This window comes from Pristiophorus japonicus, chromosome 6 (genome assembly GCF_044704955.1).
Source record: "Pristiophorus japonicus isolate sPriJap1 chromosome 6, sPriJap1.hap1, whole genome shotgun sequence".
NCBI classification, from domain to species: Eukaryota; Metazoa; Chordata; class Chondrichthyes; family Pristiophoridae; genus Pristiophorus; species Pristiophorus japonicus.
Window position 1 is genome coordinate 41,270,492 of NC_091982.1, and position 25,015 is coordinate 41,295,506.

At 47.7% G+C, this 25,015-nt stretch overlaps 1 protein-coding gene across 1 annotated transcript in view; it reads right to left on the reverse strand.

Annotated features, from left to right (window-relative positions):
* Positions 1-25,015, reverse strand: part of col4a5 (collagen, type IV, alpha 5 (Alport syndrome)) — a 291,814-nt gene that overhangs the window by 38,564 nt on the left and 228,235 nt on the right. Inside the window, exons 38-42 of the mRNA XM_070882799.1 lie at positions 19,408-19,534; positions 14,819-14,899; positions 14,059-14,157; positions 10,538-10,588; positions 8,107-8,292 (exon numbers count right to left, since the gene is read on the reverse strand). Of these exons, the coding sequence (XP_070738900.1) occupies positions 8,107-8,292; positions 10,538-10,588; positions 14,059-14,157; positions 14,819-14,899; positions 19,408-19,534 (544 nt within the window). The remainder of the gene's footprint in view (positions 1-8,106; positions 8,293-10,537; positions 10,589-14,058; positions 14,158-14,818; positions 14,900-19,407; positions 19,535-25,015) is intronic.

The window sequence follows — 25,015 nt, forward strand, 5'->3', positions numbered from 1 at the left end:
TGGATTGAGAACTGGTTGTCAGACAGGAAGCAAAGAGTAGGAGTAAATGGGGACTTTTCAGAATGGCAGGCAGTGACTAGTGGGGTACCGCAAGGTCCTGTGCTGGGGCCCCAGCTGTTTACACTGTACATTAATGATTTAGATGAGGGGATTAAATGTAGTATCTCCAAATTTGCGGATTACACTAAGTTGGGTGGCAGTGTGAGCTGCGAGGAGGATGCTATGAGGCTGCAGAGCGACTTGGATAGGTTAGGTGAGTGGGCAAATGCATGGCAGATGAAGTATAATGTGGATAAATGTGAGGTTATCCACTTTGGTGGTAAAAACAGAGAGACAGACTATTATCTGAATGGTGACAGATTAGGAAAAGGGGAGGTGCAAAGAGACCTGGGTGTCATGGTACATCAGTCATTGAAGGTTGGCATGCAGGTACAGCAGGCGGTTAAGAAAGCAAATGGCATGTTGGCCTTCATAGCGAGGGGATTTGAGTACAGGGGCACGGAGGTGTTGCTACAGTTGTACAGGGCCTTGGTGAGGCCACACCTGGAGTATTGTGTGCAGTTTTGGTCTCCTAAATTGAGGAAGGACATTCTTGCTATTGAGGGAGTGCAGCGAAGGTTCACCAGACTGATTCCCGGAATGGCGGGACTGACCTATCAAGAAAGACTGGATCAACTGGGCTTGTATTCACTGGAGTTCAGACGAATGAGAGGGGACCTCATAGAAACGTTTAAAATTCTGACGGGGTTGGACAGGTTAGATGCAGGAAGAATGTTCCCAATGTTGGGGAAGTCCAGAGCCAGGGGACACAGTCTAAGGATAAGAGGTAAGCATTTAGGACTGAGATGAGGAGGAATTTCTTCACCCAGAGAGTGGTGAACCTGTGGAATTCTCTACCACAGAAAGTTGTTGAGGCCAATTCACTAAATATATTCAAAAAGGAGTTAGATGAAGTCCTTACTATTAGGAGGATCAAGGGGTATGGTGAGAAAGCAGGAATGGGGTACTGAAGTTGCATGTTCAGCCATGAACTCATTGAATGGCGGTGCAGGCTAGAAGGACCGAATGGCCTACTCCTGCACCTATTTTCTATGTTTCTATGTTTCTATGTGAGGGCTGGGAAGCCTATGTCGAACAGCTAGACCAATACTTTGTAGCCAACGAGCTGGATGGAGAAGAAAGCGCTGATAAAAAGGAGAGCAGTCCTCCTCACAGTCTGCAGGGCACCGACCCACAGCCTCATGAAGAATCTTCTGGCTCTAGTGAAACCCACAGATAAGTCGTATCAGGAGCTGTGTACACTGGTTCGGGAGCATCTTAACCCGAGGCAGAGCATGCTGATGGCGAGGTATCGGTTCTACACGTGCCAGCGGTCTGAAGGTCAGGAAGTGGCGAGCTACGTCGTCGAGCTAAAGCGACTTGCAGGACATTGTGAGTTTGATGGCTACCTGGAGCAAATACTCAGAGACTTTTTTGTACTGGGCATTGGCCACGAGACCATCCTACAAAAACTTTTGACTGTAGAGACACCGACCCTCAGTAAGGCCATTGCGATAGCACACAAGTGCTAGCAATGTTCATAAATTAACTGGAACTGTTTGCGAGCAGAAATGTACAGGGCAGAACCCACGAGTCTGCAACTGCCAGCAGGCCTCAGGTGACCCAGATAACTCAGAGTCCCCAACAAAGGATGAATGCAAGGCAATTCACACCTTGTTGGCATTGTGGAGGCTTCCATTCAGCCTATTCATACCACTTCAAAGGGTATGTTTGCAAGAGCTGTGGAACAATGGGGCACCTCCAACAAGCTTGCAGACGAGCTGCAAGCTTGCAAATCCTGCTAACCACCACGTGGCAGAGGAAGATCGGTCCATGATGGATCAAAGCAATTTCGAGCCTCAGAGAGAGGAAGCAGATGCTGAAGTTTACAGGGTGCACACATTTTCGACGAAATGTCCACCTATAATGCTAAACGTAAAATTGAATGGCTTACCCATAGCCATGGAACTGGACTCTGGCGCTACCCAATCCATCATGAGTAAAAAGATGTTTGAGAGACTGTGGTGCAACAAAGCATTCAGACCAGTCCTGAGCCCCATCCACATGAAACTGAGAACTTATCACTATCATGGGCAGCGCCATGGTCAAGGTCACCTATGAGGGCACAGTGAACGAACTGTCACTCTGGATTTTCCCTGGCGATGGCCCCACACTGTTTGGAAGGAGCTGGCTGGGCAAAATCCGCTGGAACTGGGTTGACATCCAAGCGCTATCACGTGTCGATGAGGCCTCATGTACCCAGGTTCTTAACAAATTTCCTTCCCTTTTTGAGCCAGGCATTGGAAACTTTTCCGGGGCGAAGGTGCGGATCCACTTGGTCCCAGAGGCACGACCCATTCACCACAAGGCGCGAGCGGTACCTCACTTGATGAGGGAGAGAGTGGAAATTGAGCTGGACAGGCTGCAACGCGAGGGCATCATCTCCCCAGTGGAATTCAGCGAGTGGGCCAGCCCAATTGTTCCAGTACTCAAAAGTGATGGCACGGTCAGGATTTGCGGCGATTATAAAGTAACTATTAATTGTTTCTCGCTACAGGACCAATACCCGCTACCTAAAGCAGACAACCTATTTGCAACGCTGGCAGGAGGCAAGACGTTCACCAAGCTTGACCTGACTTCGGCCTACATGATGGAAGAGCTGGAGGAGTCTTCGAAGGGCCTCACCTACATCAACACGCACAAGGGACTGTTCATCTACAACAGATGCCCGTTTGGAATTCAGTCGGCTGCAGCAATCTTCCGGAGAAACATGGAGAGCCTACTCAAGTCGGTACCATACACGGTGGTCTCTCAGGACGACATATTGGTCAGGACACTGCCGAGCACCTACAAAACCTGGAGGAGGTCCTCCAGCGACTGGATCGCGTAGGGCTGCGGCTGAAGAGGTCGAAATGCGTCTTCGTGGCAACAGAAGTGAAGTTTTTGGGGAGAAAGATCACGGCGGACGGCATTCGGCCCACAGTCGCCAAGACAGAGGCTATCAGGAACGCGCCCAGGCCACAGAATGTCACGGAGCTGCGGTCGTTCCTGGGACTCAACTATTTTGGTAACTTCCTACCGGGGTTAAGCACCCTTTTAGAGCCCCTACATGTATTATTGCGCAACGGTGAGAATTGGGTATGGGGAAAAAAACAAGTAATTGCTTTTGAGAAAGCCAGAAACATTTTATGCTCCAACAAGCTGCTTGTATTGTATAACCCGTGTAAAAGACTTGTGCTAGCATGTGATGCGTCGTTGTACGGAGTCGGGTGTGTATTACAATAAGCTAATGTCGTGGGGAAGTTGCAATCTGTCATCTGTGCCTCCAGGAGCTTGTCTAAGGCCGAGAGGACTTACAGCATGATTGAGAAAGAGGCATTAGCGTGTGTGTTCGGGGTAAAGAAAATGCATCAGTACCTGTTGGGCCTCAAATTTGAGCTGGAAACCAATCACAAGCCCCTCACATCCCTGTTTGCTGAAAACAAGGGGATAAATACTAATGTCTCAGCCCGCACAGAAAGGTGGGCACTCGCGCTATCAGCTTATAACTATACCATCCGCCACAGGCTAGGCACCGAGAACTGTGCGGATGCTCTCAGTCGGCCACCATTGCCCACCACGGGGGTGGAAATGGCGTAGCCTGCAAACTTGTTGATGGTGGCGCAGCCCGCAGACTTGTTGATGGTCATGGAAGCGTTTAAAAATGATAAATCACCTGTCACGGCCCGCCAGATTAGGACTTGGACCAGCCAAGATCCTCTGCTGTCCCTCGAAAAAAACTGTGTACTGCATGGGAGCTGGGCCAGCATCCCCGTTGAAATGCAAGAGCGAATCAAGCCGTTCCAGCGGCGAAAGGACGAGCTGTCCATTCAGGCAGACTGCCTGTTGTGGGGTAACCGCGTAGTGCTACCCAAAAAGGGCAGGGAGACGTTCATCTCAGATCTCCACAGCACACACCCGGGTATAGTAATGATGAAAGCGATAACCAGATCCTACGTGTGGTGGCCCGGTATCGACTCTAACTTCGAGTCCTGTGTACGGCAATGCAGCATGTGTGCTCAGTTGAGCAACGTGCCCAGAGAGGCATAACTAAGTTTGTGGTCCTGGCCCTCCAGACCATGGTCGAGGATCCATGTTGACTATGTGGGCCCATTTCTCGGCAAAATGTTCCTGGTGGTGGTGGATGCTTTTCAAAATGGATTGAATGTGAAATAATGTCGGGAAGCACCGCCACCACCACCATTGAAAGCCTGAGGGCCATGTTTGCCAGCCACGGCCTGCCTGACATACTGGTCAGTGACAACGGGCCATGTTCACCAGTGCCGAATTTAAAGAATTCATGACCTGCAATGGGATCAAACATGTCACCTCGGTCCCGTTTCAACAGCAGGCAGAGCGGGCAGTACAAACAATCAAACAGAGCCTTAAACGAGTCACAGAAGGCTCACTCCAAACCCGCCTGTCCCGAGTACTGCTCAGCTACCGCACGAGACCCCACTTGCTCACAGGGGTGTCCCCGGCTGAGCTACTCATGAAAAGGACACTTAAAATCAGACTCTCGCTGGTTCACTCCAATCTGCATGATCAGGTAAAGAGCAGGTGGCAGCAACAAAATGTAAACGATGGTCGCGCCACTGTGTCACGGGAAATTGATCTGAATGACCCTGTGTATATGCTAAACTATGGACATGGTCCCAAGTGGATCGCGGGCACGGTGATAGCTAAAGAAGGGAGTAAGGTGTTTGTAGTCAAACTAGACAATGGACAAATTTGCAGAAAGCACCTGGACCAAACGAGGCTGCGGTTCACAGACTGCCCTGAACAACCCACAGCAGACACCACCTTTTTCGAGCCCACAACACACACCCAAAGGATCAACGACACCACGCCAGACCAGGAAATTGAACCCATCACGCCCAACAGTCCAGCAAGGCCAGGCTCATCTAGCAGCCCTGCAGGGCCAACAACACGCCAGCCCAGCGAGGGCGCAGCCAACACACCAGAACAGACATTTGTACCGAGGCGGTCCACCAGGGAAAGAAAGGCTCCCGACCGCTTCACCTTGTAAATAGTTTCCACTTTGACTTTAGGGGGGGGGGGGAGTGATTTTGTGTATCTGTAAAGCATGCACTCCCGTATTCCACCACCAGGGTGCGCATCCCCTGAAGTCCCAAGGGATCCCAGCAGGCCCCTAAGGCCTGTTCCTCACTCTGGAGTGTCTTATTAAAGACTGAGGTCACTGTTACTTTAACCTCCCTGTGTGCAGCCTCATCTGTGTTCGGAACACAATAATTCTAACCTCTAATATAGTACACTATGGCCCCGATATTAATAGGGAGGGTGCGCGGAAACGCGATAGGCCAGGGAAAACACGACAAGTCCGGGAACATGGAGGCTCTGCGATCAGGGCCTCATTTAAATGATCTTCCGTACACTCCTCCCCCCCCCCACCACCGACAGGCGGGCAGATTAACAGACTCTTGCGAGAGCTTAGTCGCTGGCCTGATTTGTGTTTGTAAAATTTTAAATGTGCAGGAATGGGGTTGGATTGCTCGATCCTGATATTTTCCCCCACAGCCCACTTGATACTGGTTAAAATCGAGGCCTATGTTTCTGACATTAAGCCTGTTTAAAGGATATAGTCTACAGGAGTTTTAAAAGGAATATCAGGTCTTGGGTCCACACTGAGTCAGTTGGCATACCTAAAACAAAGTAAGTTACTCATTCCTGGACTCTTTCCTCCACCCTCACAGCTCACATTTATTTTTACATTCCTCAGTGGTACAATCTTATTTCGTAAAAAATTAACAGGAAGGTCCAAATCTTCACCTCCTTTTAGGAAGATAATGTACAATAACCTATGTTTTTTGTTGGAGATTGGATTTCAAAACTTAGCAGTGTTCATTTTGGAGGAACAGCACTGAGTACTATTTGCAAAGTGTGCAGAAAAGGTCCAGGTTTCAGTTGAAAGGAAATTAAAATTCATATCTTGGTTTATTGTTTAATGTTATAAGCATTACTGCCGTTATGATCCTAATTCATGCAAGTTAATTATTGCTTAAAGGTCTAACCTGGAGGACCTGAGGAGGGTCAAGGTTCAACCAAAGGTCATCATTAGATACGTCAGATATACCATAGCACAAAACAAGACTGCTGGTTAGAAACTTAAGAAACCAGTTAAATCAACAAAGTACGACTGAATTAAACTCTCAACTTTAGAGGAAAAGGGGGACTCAGCCAGAACTAAATTAATATGTAAGATCCTTGGCCACAAACACAATTTTCCTTTGAGTGAATTTTCTTCATCAGTAAGATGGTCACCTTCCCTTCAATTTATTGCAATGTAATCTGGATTCTAAAACATTACTGTTTGTTTGTTTATTGCAAGATTCTTGGTTTAGTGAATTCAAACAGTGATTGAAAAATATAACTCATTCAAAGAATAATGTATTGCGCATCCTGCCTGTGGCATTTGGAAGTTAATCAAAGGACAATGTATCTTTTCCAGCACTGCTCTGAAACACAAGCAGGCCACCCACAGACATTCAATCTCCCTGAAACGTGTTGCAGAAAGTGTCCCACTGACAGCAGGATAAAAAAGTCCTCATTTATTTCCTCCGGCTTCCTGCCTTCTCTGCTGAAAGCACTGGTTCATGCCTTGTAGTGCGCTGGGGGGCGGGGGGAGGGCGGGGGAGGAGAGGAGGGATCGTTGGTAGTATAGCTCCACAGATGTTGGCAACCCTCTGGTACCTCGCCTAAGCGGCTAGTCACCATGCGCGTGTCTCGGCAGTGAACACTGACAGATTAGTCGACCATAGAGGACCTCATTGAAGTGCAAACAGTTCAGCATTCATGTAACAGTGGAACTTTTCTCAATAAAGTATTCAAAAAAAATGTAAGAATGATGCTGAGTTCCCCTTTTAATGACAAGGCGGCAAAACAAACTCAATATTTCACCTTGGGTTGCAGGAGCTGAAATGATGTTAGTCTATCGAAAGCCAGCAGTGTTAGATAGAAGTCCATTACCATGCAACCATATGCAAAGGGAATTACCATGCTGAGCATTTAATCACTGGAGTCTTCTTGCACCGCTGTTCAATTCAGGTTTTTGTTTTTCGGGAGGCCATTGTGAATGATTTTACTCAGAAGTGAGGAGGAGCATGCTCAGCAATTGGATGTTTTGTTTTTCTCTTTACTAGTTTGAGTTCTGAGCTCCCTCTACTGTTCCTCAAGTATTCTTCAACTCAATCTCAGAAGAACACTCCCCTAGTGCACTCATCTGACATTTCTGTATCCCAAACCAATCCTCCTCGTTTCTGCTCAGTCAGAGCAGCTTTATGCGTGGACCTGCATATTGAGCAAACACAACACAGAGATCTCTCTGCTGCTCGTGTATTTTGTATCTGGGCTCCTGCACAGTGAGTAAAACCACTTCTTTTAGTATATGTGAGACTCACATAGAATTCAATTCATATGCTGGTGCAAAAATGAAACGGGACACCAATATTTAAGTAAACACCTTTCTTATTTTAATTAAGGGCAAAGATTGATGATTTACCCTCATGCCACCATTCCCCCGCTCCTCCCCACCAGCCTCCCCCGCCATCTCCACCCTCCCCACCCACTTTGCTGGTAACTCTCCCTTAAAAGATCTTTTAAAAACAAAAACAGTTGTAGGAGAAGTTATAGAGTCCAGGAACATTTTTGGATAATTATATACACCAGTGATCTGCCCAGTGATGGGATAATCCCCAGAGTGAGATGATATGAACGAGACTGAGCTAGCAAAAAAATGGAATGAAATGATAATCTAATATTGTGAAGGTGCCCTACAACCAAATGTGAGGATGGTGTAGAATAAATAAATAAAAATAAAAGGTGGCTGTGCTTGGTAATGAGAACGTGTGAAAATGGTGGACATTGCACTTTCCGTGATCTGTGGCTCACATTAAGCAGATACATTGTACACATGAAAGGACAACTGAAGAAAATAGTGCACAAGTGTGTGGGAGAAGGCCATATGCACATCTTCCACTTGTGGAACAAATATCATTCTTCTTGTGTTACCTGGCCTTCCTGGCTGGCCCGGAGATCCTGGTGTACCTTTTGGGCCTTCCAATGAATGTCCTGGTGATCCGGGTGGACCTGGTGGACCTTGCTGACCTGAAAATCCTGGGAAACCAGTGTCGCCTTTAAGACCTGGAGCTCCAGGACCACCTGGGATACCTGGAACACCCGAATCTCCTTTTGGTCCTATATGAGAAGATGACAGATAGTGAGTGGTTTGGGATCAACCATCGATTGAAATACACTTAATAAGTGAATTATTCAGGTCATTCATAAGCATTTTCTCTGAGAATAACCACCATCCTTTACATCTTCAGATAGTTTGGGATAGAAAGTCGATACATTTCCATTTGATTAACTGTACAGAATAAAAAGGTGCTGTGGAATAAGTTTAAAAGATCGTTACTCAATTGACGGGTTTTGAGAACCTTGGGGCTAGAAATTGCGTAGCGCTCCGTTTGGGGCGATAACTTTTGCGGGAGCACTAAAGTATCGCTGGGCACTACCCAACTGATTCCGATGGGAACTTCCAGTTTAGCGAAAGAGGGAAGTGGAGCGTTAAATCAAGCGCAACCACTTCCCTTAGAGCGCTAAAGGGAGTGAGAGGAGCGGTAGGGGCAGAGCACTGCACGGAACATTGTGCCATCTTTGGAGGCTCCTTCCCTCCTTTAAAGGGAAGGGCAAATGCTGGGGTCATTGGAGTCTGAAGAAGTTAGCGGGTGTCGGTGATTTCACTGCGCTCAGTGAGTTGGTAGCATCCCGTTACCGCTCCCCGAGGCGCTAACAGGAGGTGCAAAGGAGGCAACTTTCTCCCCCTTATAATCATTGCAACAGAGTTCAGTATACTTGTAAAAGTATCAATGGACTCATAACAGAATTGTCCTCAGGCCTGGCATGAGTTTGGGCAACATAACACATCACCCAATCTATTTGAATGATTAGAAGGTTAGCTGCCATTGGCAGTGGAATTCTTCACTGTGGTAAATCAGCTGTTGTGATTGTCTGCAGAATTTGACACTCAACATTTCAATCCACAATCATCATCAGGAAGCCAATTCATGAGATCTTTTAAAAAGGAAGGCTATTACAAATTTTGGGTCCGAGACAAATCTCTGGCAACTAATTACCACTGTATGAAGGGGATTATTTTTCAATAAAGTGAAGTTGGGTTGGGCAAAACATTAGTTAGGTCACAGTTGCAATGTTTCGAAGGACCCCTGTTGTAATTTTAAGTGGCGCATGGGTGAAGAGTGTGCTGCACATGCTCCACTTCTCTGTCCTGATGCTGAGTGGCCTAAACAATGTCTCTTAAAGGGACCTGGCTGCTGGCCATTCCAAAAACTGCCCCAAAATGTTTTCAACGTTATATTTTTATGGAGCCAGAAGCAGCAGGAGAGCGCCTCCTGGCTTTACGATGGGACTGTGGGCTGCTGCTAACCTGGGCTCGCTCCCCACCTCTGCGTCGCCTCCCCCACTTCCCAAGACCTACCCGCATATGGCGTAGAAGCTGGCCGCTGTTCCTCTGGCCAGAAACTGCCAAGCTGTATTGGGATGCTTGTTCGGTGCCTGCAGATCGCTGGTTCCATTTATACGAGGCCTGGGTTTCAGAATGGTTTGGGCCTCATTGCCTCTGGGCCAAAAATTCAAATCCACCCGCAAGTTGGCGCCCAACTCTGCTCCCTCCACAAAAACATCGGGAGGTGTGAGGCAAGAGTTAATCCTGCTTCCACAAACTCTACAGTATGTATAATTTAGATGACAGTCATAAATCACTAAACCTTTGCTCTCACAGTTTATGTTATGTGGATTAGAATGCAACTTGTGCCTCATTCTCAGGTACCCATTATTATTTTATATATACTCAATTTGAACCCCTTGATTACACTGCATGAAAATCCTACTCCTTGGTGTTCATTCTATAAAAATACCCATCTGAACATTCAGATGGGTTCGGTTATAGCCTGCAATTCACTGCCACTCTCTGCGTTACACCCACCTCTGAATTATACAACAGTTTTCTGCACTGATGACCTTACAGTAGCCTCAGTGTTTGATCAGTGCCATTTCAGCTTTGCTTCTAGCTGTCAGTACTGTGCTTTCCAGTTTACTGAGCCAGCAGTATGCCCTATGTAATATGCATGATACTTGGGAGAGACTAAAGGGCTGCATTGAATTTCAGAGTTCAAATTAATTTACAGCTTTATTATTCACTTCTGAACACAAATATACTTCTGTTTAATCAGCAGATTCTGCTTTATTGGCATTGATCATTACGAGCGTAAAATTAATCTTTACTCTGATTATTGTTGGATTAAAAGGCTAGTCCAATGCTAATGGAAATTAATAGGATTCCACAGTACTACTGCTGTAAAATTGAAGACATGTGTTTCACTAAATTATGAATTCAACTGTGTTCCGATTTCATATTTACCTGGGATTCCTGGAATACCGTTGGACCCTGGTCGTCCTTGGCCTGGAGGACCTACAGACAAAAATCACAACGATCAAGGGAGTGAAGGCAATCACAAAACAAACCTGAAAACACTTTGTTTAACTTTTTATAGGTTAGAGCTTTCTTCAGTCGTGGTGACACTTGGGACAAAACTGCTTTGAGGCAATGCAAACTGTGTAGTAAAACTGGCCTATTGGTGATTCATCTTCAATCTTTCAGGAATTCTCATGATACTATCCGCCCAGATGGTCTTTATCAATCACTGAATTCCTCAAGGATGAGAGGGGATCTCATAGAAATGTATAAGATTCTGATGGGACTGGACAGGTTAGATGCAGGAAGAAGGTTCCCGATGTTGCGAAGTCCAGAACCAAGGGACATAGTCTTAGGATAAGGGGTAGGCCATTTAGGAATGAGATGAGGAGAAACTTCTTCACTCAGAGAGTTGTTAACCTGTGGAATTCCCTGCCGCATAGAGTTGTTGATGCCAGTTCATTGGATATATTCAAGAGGGAGTTAGATATGGCCCTTATGGCTAAGCGGATCAAGGGGTATGGAGAGAAAGCAGGAAAGGGATGCTGAGGGAATGATCAGCTATGATCTTATTGAATGGCGGTGCAGGCTCGAAGGGCTGAATGGCCTACTCCTGCACCTATTTTCTATGTTTCTAAGTTTCAACACTTGGAGGTCAGCTTCAGGAGGAGGCTTAGGCTGTCACATTCCCTGACAGATCTCAAACCAGGCATCACAATCCGTCGAAGATGTTAGGGGTTGGATTTTCCGCTCCTGGCCGCCTCTGTTTCCATCCCAAGGGGGTGGCAATGGCGACGGTGAGCTCTTCAGAGCGGGTGGCTAGCTTCCAGCGTCCCGCCGGGGATTTTGGGGCCGGGGCAGGACATTACCGCCTGGAAGAGGTGAGTCAGTGTGCAACGCCCCGGTTGCGACACCGTCTCGACCTTTGACTCCTGCCCAACCCGTAGTGCTGCATAGAACGCCCTGCTAGGAACGCTTGTGATAAAGGATATTCCAAGCTGTACGGCTGCAGTGAGGTTAAGTAATGTCGACCTCAGGTAAGTGTGATTGTTTATTATTTTAATTTTTTTGCAATTAATGTTGTGGTGGTGCGGGCTATGTATTGGGAATGTTTTTGGTGGCTTTTTTTTTCTCCGCAGGCCTCTTTTAGAGCGCTCCGAGGCCGGCTGTTTAGTTCGGGATTTTCGCTTGCTCAGCTGGCCTAGCGCCCTTACCGCTCCGCCCCAGACTCAGAGCCCAGCTGCCCAATTTTGCTGACTGAGGCGCAAACTTTTTCCAGGCGGTAACAGGACTGCCCCACTGCCATTAACCCCCCGAAATCCTAAAAGCGGAAAATCCAGCCCTTGGTGTCTGACCTGTATCTAGGCCTTCATAAATGGTGTTCTGCGACTTGTGAGAGCAGCCCACTCCCTCTCACATCTTCCGTTCTTTACTTTGAAGTAAGCACTTGACGCCTAGACGTTATGGCTTAGATGGAGACTCACTGGGCGTGATTGTGACTTTGGGTGATAATGTAAAATGGTACACTATTGATTCAGAGATCATTATAGATCTCTCACGATTTTCATTTCCATTGAATTAGAATAAAATTTAAAACATAAAACAATACTTCTGATCAAGGACCAGTAAAGAGAAGCTGCAGGGTGTATCTCTGTGTTATTCCCTGTCCCCGAGATGAGAAGAAGATATCCATTTTTTCCATTTTTGCAGAAAGAGGCAGATCAGAATTGGCACTTCAGTTTCTTGTGACACAGGTTGACGGCTGTAGTTTCCTCGAAGGACAAGGGCAGCCGGTGCATGGAAGCATCATCATCTCCAAGTTCCCCTCCAAGTTATACACCATCCTGACTTGGAAGTATCTCGCCGTTCCTTCATCGTCGCTGGGTCAAAATCCTGGAACTCCCTCCGCAACAGCACTGTGGGAGTGCCTTCACCACATGGACTGCAGCGGTTCAAGAAGGCGGCTCACCACCACCTTCTCAAAGGCAATTAGGGATGGGCAATAAATACTGGCTTTGCCAGCGATGCCTACATCCCAGAACGTATAAAAAAATACTTCATGTCTCCCTACCTCTTCCAGCAATAAATCCCTCTCCTTGCATCCTTTGGTCATCAAACCCCATCGTCCTGTGCCTCCCTACACCTTTCACTCCATCATTGAGGGCAGAGTTTTCAATTACCTTAGCCATACTCTCCGGAACTCCCTCCTTAAGCCTCTCCACCTCTTTATTTCTCTGTCCTTTTAAAAAATTTCACCTTCAACCCAGCCTTGAGTGACCAGTCCTGGCCGTTCTCCCATGGCTCGGTTTCTTTTCCTCTTCTTATTTTTCTGTAAGGCACTCTGGGACATCTTGTACAGTAAAAGTGCTATATAACAACAATTTTTATTTATATAGCACCTTTCGCGCAGTAAAATGTCCCACGGTGCTTAACAGGAGCATTATAAAGCAAAATTTGACACTGAGCCACATAAGGAGCTGTTAGGGCAGATGACCAAAAGCTTGGTCAAAGAGGTAGGTTTTAAGGAACGCCTTAAAGGAGGAAAGAGAGGTAGAGAGGTGTAGAGGTTTAGGAAGGGAAGTCAAGAGCTTAGGCCCTTGGCAGCTGAAGGCACGGGCACCAATGGTGGAATGATTAAAATCGGGGATGCTCAAGAGCCAGAATAGGTGCAGCGAGATATCTGAGCATTGTAGAGCTGAAGAAGTTACAGAGATAGGTATGGTGAGGCCATGGAGGGATTTGAAAACAAGGATGAAATCTTAAAATCAAGGCATTGCTAAATCGAGAGTCAATTTAGGTCAGCGAGCACAGGGGTAATGGGTGAACGGGACTTGATGCATGTTAGGTCACGGGCGGCAGAGTTTTGGCTGACCTCAAATTTGCATAGGGTAGAACGTGGGAGGCCAGCCAGAAGTGCATTGGAATAGTCAAGTCTAGTGGTAACAAAAGCATGGATGAGGGTTTCAGCAGAAGATGAGATGAGGCAGGGGAGGAAGTTGGGCGATGTTACGAAGGTAGAAATGGCGGCCTTAGTGATGGCACAGATATGTGGTCTGAAGCTCATTTTGGGGTCAAATATGACACCAAGGTTGTGAACCTGGTTCCGCCTTCGGCAGTTGTCAGGGAGAGGGATGGAATCGGTGACTTGGGACTGGAGTTTGTGGCGGGAATCAAAAACAATGGCTTCGGTCCTCCCAATACTTAGTTGGAGGAAATATCTGCTCATCCACTACGGGATTTCAGACAAGCAGTCTGACAATTTAGAGAGAGTGGAGGGGTCAAGAGAAGTGGTATTGAGGTAGAGCTGAGTGTCATCAGCGAACATGTGGAAACTGACACTGTGCTTTTAGATGATGTCACCGAGGGACAGCATATAGATGAGAAATAGGATAAATGCAAGTTGTTGTAGAGTTACAATTTCTATTTAGTCCAAGTTAAATTCATTTGTTTTAAGAAAGTAAACTAACCTGAATCTCCCTTCTGACCAGCTGGGCCCGGAATACCATCGCGGCCTGGCTGTCCTTTCTCACCTGGAGAACCTGGAGATCCAGGACGACTTGGCTCACCTGAAAACAAAATCATTGAGTAAAGCTGTAATTGATCAGGATACCACCAATGATTTGGGGCAATCCAAAGCAGAAGGTGGAAACATTTAAATCAACATGAATATTTTATTCAAAGTAGTTTCATTTGTTTCTGGTTAACCATTTTGCTATGTACCAGTCTGCAGCCAAGTGAAGGTATGGCCTCCTTCCAGGTATTTTATTAATGTCACATGGTGCTCAGTCACCAAGACATGTTCAGGAATAGCTTGCAGTCACGTGCCTTCAAATTTTCCTCGCTGCAGGTAAAAATACCAAATCTCCCTTCCTCTTTAAGTGTTCCTGTGCTATTCACCATTCTCTGGCCGAGGTGCCAAGTTTGAGACCTGCTGCTAACAGCACTCTCGAGTTTGCTGGTAGGAAACTTAGAATATAACTTGTTCCCTTTGAGAAAGTCATTAGCCTTTGCTTGAAAGAGTGGCCATAATTATGGGACATAAAACACACGGTATCATTTTATGGCACATTGTTTCAGAGTTCCAACAAGCTGCCTTTGTGCTTACCAATTTCAAGTCAATATCAAAGTGGCATTGACGCCTGTGCCCAAAGTCGATAATGTGATAAATGGGCTTTCCTACCTAACTGACCAAACTAACTGGTTTGCTTTACACTGTCTTTAATGTACCTGGTGAACCAGGTGATCCAATACTGCCAGGAGGACCTGGAAAACCATCTGCTCCTTTAGGACCAGTAATTCCAGGGGTACCTGCAAGACAAGGAAAACAAAATGTGGTTAACCCATGTTTCTTAGCCTGGGTGAAAATAGCTTGTAAGCCAAAGAGTTGCTTCTGCCCTAAGCAGTTCTGCACAACTGAATGGATCCCTCTTCCCCACGTTTAACTGTTCACATGTGCCAACATTTAATTTCTGCACCCCACCCCCCTTCCCCCACCATATTTGATTGGCCCATTGTGTTTTTAAGCTTTTATTGATGAAACAGGCAAAGATAGATATCACCAGAAACGTGGTCTGAAACTTAACCAAAAATATATATGCCAGCAAATCAATTCAGCCCTAAAAATAGCAACAGCACTCTAAGCCTTTCCTTGCTGTTTTAATCATTGCTATTGCTATTCCAGCTACTTAGGATGGAACGTAAAAGGATTTACCTTAAATAAGCAACAATTAATAGACAGAAAATCAGAGATGCTGGTCTGGAGAAGAAATGATGCTGCGCCCAGGAGCATTAACTTCTTCTCACCGACTGTTTCTCAATTGCTTGAAATAAAGTCCGTCCCTCCTCTCATCTCAAAAACAAGGAAGTGGGTTACGAACATATGAACAATGATGGGCAGGTAAAGACCATGGGGTTGAAATTCAGGCAAGCCAGAAAGCTGACACACCTATGATTTCTTACCTGGTTTTACCGCCGGGAGCTTGGAGGGGGCCGTCCGATCCATTTTCAGGTCTTTGAAGATTTTTTTACGTTGGACCAGAAATCGGTCAGAAAGGAGGCGGAAATGCGGCGTTAAGTGAAGCTGATTGCCGGAAGTTGGGGTGGGATCGGGACTCCGCCACTGAGTGGTGGTGATGTCACAACGCGTGTGCGTCACCGCGCTCTCTTCCCTCCGTTAAAGGGGAGAGAATCGGGCATTTTTTAAACTTTGGCCACTGGGCCACCAGGGAGGGTTTCGGCTGGACCAGCGGCCTGGCACCCAAGAGGGGCTACCAGGCTGCGAACCCGGGGGAACAATAGACCAGCCGACATGGAAGTCGGCCAGCAAAAAAAATAATATGGCGGCTGCGGCGTTCGGCCCTCTCCTTTAATGCCTGCCGCAACGTCAGGGCCAAGAGAGAGGAGATAAGGTGCACCGACAGAAGATGTTTTCGGGGGCATCATCCAAAGGCTTGTGAATTCTTTTTGCAGAATTTGGGTTGGAATAAAATGAAGGTGCGCGATAGCGGTGGTGCGCGCTTTGATGACGCGCTTGCGGCGATGGGCAGCAGCGGGAACTGGCCGAAAAATCCCTGACCTGAATTTGGTTCGGGGCGGCCAGTTGACTGCAGAGTGGCGGCCACAGGATTCCACCAAATGGCCACCGCAAACGGGTCTTATCAAGAGCCTGAATTTCGGCCCCATCGTGTGCGAGCCTGTTCCACACAATTGCGATACCTTGTGTATCGCAGCGTATACACTCCACCCCACCCGAAACCATGTAATCTCCTGGGAGAAGCAAAAAAAAAAACAGATTTTAAAAACCCAGTCCAATTAGGGGGAAATATTATTTTCAATTCCTCTCTGATCCATCTAGGCAATCAAAACTAGTCCAGGAGATCAGTCTCGCCCTGAATTCCCTGCAGTACCTACTTTCTGTAAGAAGTGATCTCCGCTCCAGCCAGAAACAGGTCCAGCTCTCGCTTGAAGGAATTCAGCGAATCGGCATCCACCGCATGAGACGGCAGCCTGTTCCAGAGGTTCACTATTCTCTGGGAAAAGAACCACCTCCTGACAACTAGCCTTATACAACTTAAATTTATGAGCTCTGGTCCTGCCTGGTTGAGATAGCTCAGATAATTGAAAGAGGGAAAAGATACTTCAGTTCACTGAATATATTCAAAAAGGAGTTAGATGAAGTCCTTACTACTAGGGGAATCAAGGGGTATGGTGAGAAAGCAGGAATGGGGTACTGAAGTTGCATGTTCAGCCATGAACTCATTGAATGGCGGTGCAGGCTAGAAGGGCCGAATGGCCTACTCCTGCACCTATTTTCTATGTTTCTATGTTTCATCCACTGAGTCGGAGATGGACTCAACCCAGATTTCATGGACAAAATACTCAGCCTATCGGTAGTCAATGGGTAAAAATGTTTAGATGTTTCCCACAGGAATCATGCGCCACCACAAACTTCTTCAGATCAGAGGGGAGGGCAGCCTATCTTTTTTAACTGTAGCCTGCGAAGGGTTTAATTACTTTTTCATTTTTGGGGGGGATATATTTAAATCTATGATAAATATTGAGCTGGTTGGATCCTGAGGACGCAGATTTGAAGAAGTCACATTGAGAATGGACCACTTACAGCCTTCAAACTGTCTAACACATACACCAACAAGCCTGATCTGGCAAATAATGGTCAACTTCCATTAGCAAGAAACAAAGTTCCAGCCAATGACACCGATTCGGGCAGGGGAACTGATAGAAACATAGAAACATAGAAAATAGGTGCAGGAGTAGGCCATTCGACCCTTCGAGCCTTCGATGAATGAAGCTATTCTGCTAATATTCTGGATGGTCCTTTTGGACTGACACAGAATGCTGAGGTGCATCAGCTGATATTTTTGTGCCAAAAACACTGAGGTCAGGTTGAAACACTACAAACTCTTGTGTTGCTCCACTGGTCATTAACCTTGTTGCAGACAGGGAACCCAACCACCCCTCCAATATTGTGGAACGTGGATGCTGTGTGATGTAGATTGTTTCCCCAATTGTGAATGGCAGCTAAGAGATGAAGCATCCTGGCACAGTCAGATACTCAACACAGCACTGCCAAGGCTGCTGAAACTCATTTCCATGCAGTAGCAGGCAACATTTTTTTTGACAACTTACACTAGTACACAAATCCACAGCCAGCTACAAATCACATGCCAACCTTTCCTCCAGCCCAGTCGACAATATTTTAATTGAATCATAAGCACGTTCATTTTTCTAATTTTTAAATATTGAATTTAAAGGAACTGAAGGAAATCCTTATTAGGCGGATAACAGTCTATCGACTCTGGATCGGTTCCTATGGACTGGAGGGTAGCTAATGTACCACCACTTTTTAAGAAAGGAGGGAGAGAGAAAACAGATAAATATAGACTGGTTAGCCTGACATCAGTAGTGGTGAAAATGTTGCAATCAATTATTAAAGATGAAATAGCAGCACATTTGGAAAACAGTGATGGTCCAAGTCAGCATGGATTTATGAAAGGGAAATCCTGCTTGACAAATCTTCTGGAATTTTTTGAGGATGTAACTAGTAGAGTGGACAAGGGAGAATCAGTGGATGTGGTGTATTTGGACTTTCAAAAGGCTTTTGACAAGGTCTCACACAAGAGATTGGTGTGCAAAATTAAAGCACACGGTATTGGGGGTAATGTACTGATGTGGATAGAGAATTGATTGGCAAGAGAGTCGGGATAAACGGGTTCTTTTCAGAATGGCAGGCAGTGACTAGTGGGATGTCGCAGGGCTCAGTGCTGGGACCCCAGCTCTTTACAATATACATTAATGATTTGGATGAGGGAATTGAGTGTAATATCTCCAAGTTTACAGATAACACTAAGCTGGGTGACGGTGTGAGCTGCGAGGAGGACGCTAAAAGGCTGCAGGGTGACTTGGACAGGTTAGGTGAGTGGACAAATGTGTGGCAGATGCAGTATAATGTGGATAAATGTGAGGTTATCCACTTTGATGGCAAAAACACGAAGGCAGAATATTATCTGAATGGTGGCAGATTAGGAAAAGGGGAGGTGCAATGAGTCCTGGGTGTCATGGTACATCAATCATTGAAAGTTGGCATGCAGGTACAGCAAGCGGTGAAGAAGGCAAATGGTATGTTGGCCTTCATAGCTAGAGGATTTGAGTATAGGAGCAGGGAGGTCTTACTGCAGTTGTACAGGGCCTTAGTGAGGCCTCACCTGGAATATTGTGTTCAGTTTTGTTCTCCTAATCTGAGGAAGGACGTTCTTGCTGTTGAGGGAGTGCAGTGGAGGTTCACCAGATTGATTCCCGGGATGGCAGGACTGACATATGAGCAGAGACTGGATCGACTGGGCCTGTATTCACTGGAGTTTAGAAGGATGAGAGGGGATCTCATAGAAACAATATAAAATTCTGACGGGACTGGACAGGTTAGATGCAGGAAGAATGTTCCCGATGTTGGGGAAGTCCAGAATTAGGGAACATAGTCTCAGGATAAGGGGTAAGCCATTTAGGACTGAGATGAGGAGAAACTTCTTCACTCAGAGAGTTGTCAACCTGTGGAATTCTCTACCACAGAGAGTTGTTGATGCCAGTTCATTGGATATATTCAAGAGGGAGTTAGATATGGCCCTGCCGGCTAAAGGGATCAAGGGGTATGGAGAGAAAGCAGGAAAGGGGTACTAAGGTGAATGGTCCACCATGATCTTATTGAATGGTGGTGCAGGCTCGAAGGGCCGAATGGCCTACTCCTGCACCTATTTTCTATGTTTCTATGTTTCTTTCAAAAAAGAGTTTTGAGAAGGACTTACCTGGGAATCCTGGTTGAGCATGGTCACCTTTACTACCAGGAGCACCAGGTAAACCTGGAAGACCAGAGCTACCTGGAGAACCCTTGCTTCCAGGGACACCTGAGAAACCAGGAGGACCCGAATCACCCTGCATTAAAAGAGAATGAGTATGAGAAAACAGAGTGAGGAGCTAGAAGACAGCAGTTAATATTGTATTCAAGTATACCATACTTCAGCTGAAGAGGTCCAACTTTAAAGCAAGTATGTTGGACTGTTCTGTCACAAGGATTTTAAATCAAACACAAAGACTGCATGAAACTTTCTTAGTATTTCAATTTGAACTGTGAAAAATTTCCAGCAATACAACTCAATTATATAGGTTGCCCTTCTAAACATGGGTAGTTTCTGGAGTATTTTGCATTAGGATAACGTTCTGTTGGTGGTGGTAATAATGATGGGACCATTTGGAGATTATGAATGAGTGTACCATACAAGACCCGAATCATCACCAAATTAAATCATATGAGCTAACTGCTATTTTTTTCCTGGCCTACTGCTGCCATGACAGTTCTTCAACCATCCCACTGTATAGTCATAAGAATAAATTTGGTCACATAATTAACAGATAAATTCAATCATTCACCAAAAAAAAGTCATGGACATACCTATAAACTGCCTTCCCAATTTCCAATCACTCCAATTTGCCCTCATCATGCCTTAACCCCTCTGCCCTGCTCGCCGGCAACACCAAACCAGCCTACACCCTTGTAGTCCAAGGCATAGTCCAACCCAAACCCAAGGCCTTGCATGAAGGCGGCTTACGCAGCACACCAGTGGCAGGTGTGAATTCCTCTCTGTATCCAGTGTCAGCTCAAGCTGCTCTACACTCTCCTGCTTACTCAATCCTGTGGCTCTTAGCTCTGGCTTCTCCTAGCACTTTGACTCCCTCCCTCCCATTGCTCTCGTTTTGGGAGGAGCAAGTAAGAGAGAAAGAGGGGCAGTTAACAGCTAAGAGACAAGAGAGTAACAGAGATAGAAACACAGAGCACTTCAAAGGCAGGGCAGAAGCTCCTGTGCAACGCACACTTTCTGGCGGAAACATCATCAGGAGGCCGAAGGTCGGGTCTACAGGATACCGCGGTGCGGCCTTCTCGGCTAGTCACCTTATTAGCAGTACATTTCCAAGTGAAAGACTGCGGCATAGATAACCTTGAACCGCTGCATGAGAAATCCTGGGAGATTATGCCAAAATGTAAGCCGGACGTGGAAAATTTTATGCACTGAGTGCAACATAAAGGAAGTAACGCCATTATATGGAAGAGAGATGATGCTGAAGCGGCAAGGATACGAGCGATACCAGTGTGCACTGGCCACTTGCTAAATTTGTTAAAATAGGGCAATGATCACAAGACAAGTACTATGGAAATTCCAAAGGGGGAGAACCTGGCCTCCTTTGTGCCTCTGAGGGGCGGTACTGCAGTGCTACCGGCTCTGCCACGGGGCACAACGAGAGTACCGACGCCCGCGAGCTTGCCTTACAGGTTAGCGGCAGCAGTAAATCCAAACGCCGCGATCTCCTGCGCCCCACAGATCCTGATGTCATCCGGTGCGCAGTGCCCCGGATGCGAATTCAGTTCCGCCCCCTGCAGCATCGCTGAGCGTCAACACGAGCAGCTGCAGGAGGTGTTGTGAGGTAGGCCGGCCGCTTGTGAAGCAATATTTAAAGGGAGTCGGAGTTAAGTGAAAAATCCTTTATGAACCCTCTGTGCCTTTTTTTTTTACCTTTTCTTCCGCCGCGATTGATCAGCTCTGCATTCTGTTAGCGTGCTTGGGGCTGATGCCATCGGCGGGCAGGGGATTCCATTTATTGCAGAGCCTGCAGCAATGGCCCTTCCATTTAAGGGAGGGAAGGAGCCTCTGATGCCGGCAGCGCTGCACTGGACACTGGACTCTGCCGCTACCGCCCATCTTGCTTGGTTTAGCGCTCCAAGGGAAGTGGTAGAACTTGATTTAGTGCGTCACTCCCCTCCTGGAGCGCTAAACCAGAAGTTCGCATCACCTTCACTTGCGTAGCGCCCGGCGATACTTTTGTGCTCCTGCAAAAGTTAGCGCCCCAAATGGGGCACTAACCAATTTCTAGCCAAACTGTTCTTCCAAGCTTATTTTAGGATTATGGTTGTATAGCAACTGAGCGGAGACCTTAAACAATTATTTTGCTTCGGTCTTCACAGTGGAAGACACAGAAACCATGCCAGAAATTGCTGGTCACAGGAATGTGGGAAGGGAGGACCTGGAGACAATCACTATCACTAGGGGGGTAGTGCTGGACAGGCTAATGGGACTCAAGGTAGACAAGTCCCCTGGTCCTGATGAAATGCATCCCAGGGTATTAAAAGAGATGGCGGAAGTTATAGCAGATACATTCGTTATAATCTACCAGAATTCTCTGGACTCTGGGGAGGTACCAGCGGATTGGAAAGCAGCTAATGTAACGCCGCTGTTTAAAAAAGGGGGCAGACAAAAGGCAGGTAACTATAGGCCAGTTAGTTTAACATCTGTAGTGGGGAAAATGCTTGAAACTATCATTAAGGAAGAAATAGCGGGACATCTAGATAGGAATAGTGCAATCAAGCAGACGCAGCATGGATTCATGAAGGGGAAATCATGTTTAACTAATTTACTGGAATTCTTTGAGGATATAACGAGTATGGTGGATAGAGGTGTACCAATGGATGTGGTTTATTTAGATTTTCAAAAGGCATTCGATAAGATGCCACACAAAAGGTTACTGCAGAAGATAAAGGTATGCGGTGGAAATGTATTCGCATGGATAGAGAATTGGCTGGCTCACAGAAAGCAGAGTCAGGATAAATGGGTCCTTTTCGGGTTGGAAATCGGTGGTTAGTGGTGTGCCACAAGGATTGGTGTTGGGACCACATCTGTTTACAATATACATAGATGACCTGGAAGAGGGGACAGAGTGTAGTGTAACAAAATTTGCAGATGACACTAAGATTAGTGGGAAAGCGAGTTGTGTTGTGGACACAGAGAGGCTGCAAAGAAATTTAGATAGGTTAAGCGAATGGGCTAAGGTTTGGCAGATGGAATACAATGTCGGAAAGTGTGAGGTCATCCACCTTGGGGAAAAAAAACAAAAAAAGGGAATACTATTTGAATGGGGAGAAATTACAACATGCTGCGGTGCAGAGGGACCTGGGGGTCCTTGTGCATGAAACTCTTTTTGGAGTTTATCTGCAAAACAAAAACATTAATCGGTGCCACCCGCCCTGGATGACACACCAGACATTTACAAGGCCCTCTTTTTTTTCTTTTTTTTGGTTTTTTTTTTGGGCACTAAATCACTTTTTTTTCCCAGTGCCCCCTATAAAAGGGGAGGGGGACACTAAAAGCACCGGCAATTAAAACAAATTAAACTTTAAAACGTAAAATCAAATTAAAATTTGGTTGCCGGGCATGATGATGCACTCCAGTCCCTCCGGTGCCCACCTCTCGCGGAAGGCCGCGAGCGTACCGGTGGACACCGCGTGCTCCATCTCCAAGGACACCCTGGACCGGATGTAAGAGCGGAAGGGAGGCAGGCAGTCAGGTTGAACGACCCCCTCAATCGCCCGCTGCCTGGACCGGCTGATGGCACCCTTGGCCGTGCCCAGGAGCAGTCCTACGAGGAGGCCCTCGGACCTACCCGCTCCCCTCCACACTGGGTGCCCAAAGATCAGGAGAGTGGGACTGAAGTGCAGCCAGAATTTCAGGAGCAGCCCCTTCAAATAATGGAACAGGGGCTGCAACCTCGTGCACTCAATAAAAACATGGAACACGGACTCCTCCAGACCGCAGAAATTGCAGGCGGCCTGGGAGTCCGTGAACCGGCTTAAAAATTTGTTGCACGGCACTGCTCCGTGCACCACCCTCCAGGCCAAGTCCCCGATGAATAGTGGGAGGACTCCCGCATAGAGTGCCCTCTATCGGGGACCCCCGCCTCCTCCGGACGGCAAGATGGTACGCCATGGCGTGTCCGGACGGCCGGCGAGGATGGCAAAGTTGAGAGTGTGCAGGAGCAGCCCGTACAGGAAACCCCTCCGCGCAGAACTGAAAGGCACGGAGGGGATTTCCCCGAGGCGGCTCAAGTTGTGAGGCGCCGGCCCCCGAGGGAGGTTCCGGGGTTTGGCACCGATGAGGAATTCCGTCCGGACGGGGGTCAGTTCGGACGGGATCTCCCCACGTGCTTGAGCCTCCTCGATGCACCTAACGGAGTCAGGGCCCAGAGCTGTTTTTAGCGACTCGATGGCTTCGGCCGCGTGGCGGACGTCGGGTGAATTTAGGCGCCGCGCCAGCGTGCCTGGCGCCATCCAGCCCGCTCCTCCGCCATCGAGCAGGTCCCTGACCCTGGTCACCTCACCAGCCACAGCCCTCTCTTCCGACTGCCACATGAAACCTCGGTCGTGGAGGTACGGATTCCTGAGCAGCGGCTCCTGCAGGACGGCCGCCACTCCAGCCGGCGGAGAGCTGCGCTTGGTGGAGACTTTGTTCCAGACCCTGATTAGTTCCTTGTAAAAGACAGGCAGCTCCCGGAGGGCGGTCCTGACACCCCCCAAGTTCACAAACAGGAGCTGCGTGTCGTAATTGAGGTCGCGCTGCTGGCGGAAGAAATATGTCGCCAGAGCGCACCACCTAGGAGGGGGCTCGACGTAAAGGTATCTCTGCAGGGTCTGGAGACGGAAAGTCGCGAGCTGGGCGCTGACGCACACCAACGACTGACCGCCCTCCTCAAGCGGGTGACTCAAGACCGCGGCAGAGACCCAGTGCTTCCTGTTGTTCCAGAAGAAGTCCACCAGCTTCTTCTGTATCTTGGCGACAAACGCAGGGGGAGGGGTCAAAGTGACCAGCCGGTACCACAACATTGCGGCCACCAGCTGGTTTATGACTAGCGCTCGACCCCTGTAGGACAGCACTCGGAGCAGTCCTGTCCAGCGCCCTAGGCAAGCGGCGACCTTGGCCTCCAGCTCCTGCCAGTTCGCCGGCCAGGCTTCCTCATCGGGGCTAAGGTAGACTCCCAGATAGAGGAGATGGGTCGTGCTCCAGGCAAAAGGCCTGAGCTCCTCCGGCAGGGAGTCCACCCGCCACTGACCCACCAGGAGTCCGGAACATTTCTCCCAGTTGATTCTGGTGGAGGATGCGGCCGAGTAAATCTCCTGGCACTCACGCAGGTCAGCGGGATCCTCTATCGCGAGGAGCGCGTCATCGGCGTAAGCCGAGAGGACGACCTCCACGCCCGGCCCTTGCAGAGCCGGTCCCGTCAACCTCGTCCGCAGGAGGCGCAGGAAAGGCTCCACGCAGATGGCGTATAACTGGCCGGACATGGGGCATCCCTGGCGCACCCCTCTCCTAAAGCGAAGGGGCGCCGTCAAGGACCCGTTAACCTTAATCAGACACTCCGCGGCGGCGTACAAAAGTCGGATCCGGGCGACGAAATGCGTCCCGAACCCGAAAGCGCGCAGAGTTCCGAGCAGATAGTCATGATCCACCCTGTCGAACGCCTTCTCTTGGTCGAGAGATAGGAAGGCGACCGACAGACCAGCCTCCTGGGAATGATGGATGAGGTCCCGGACCA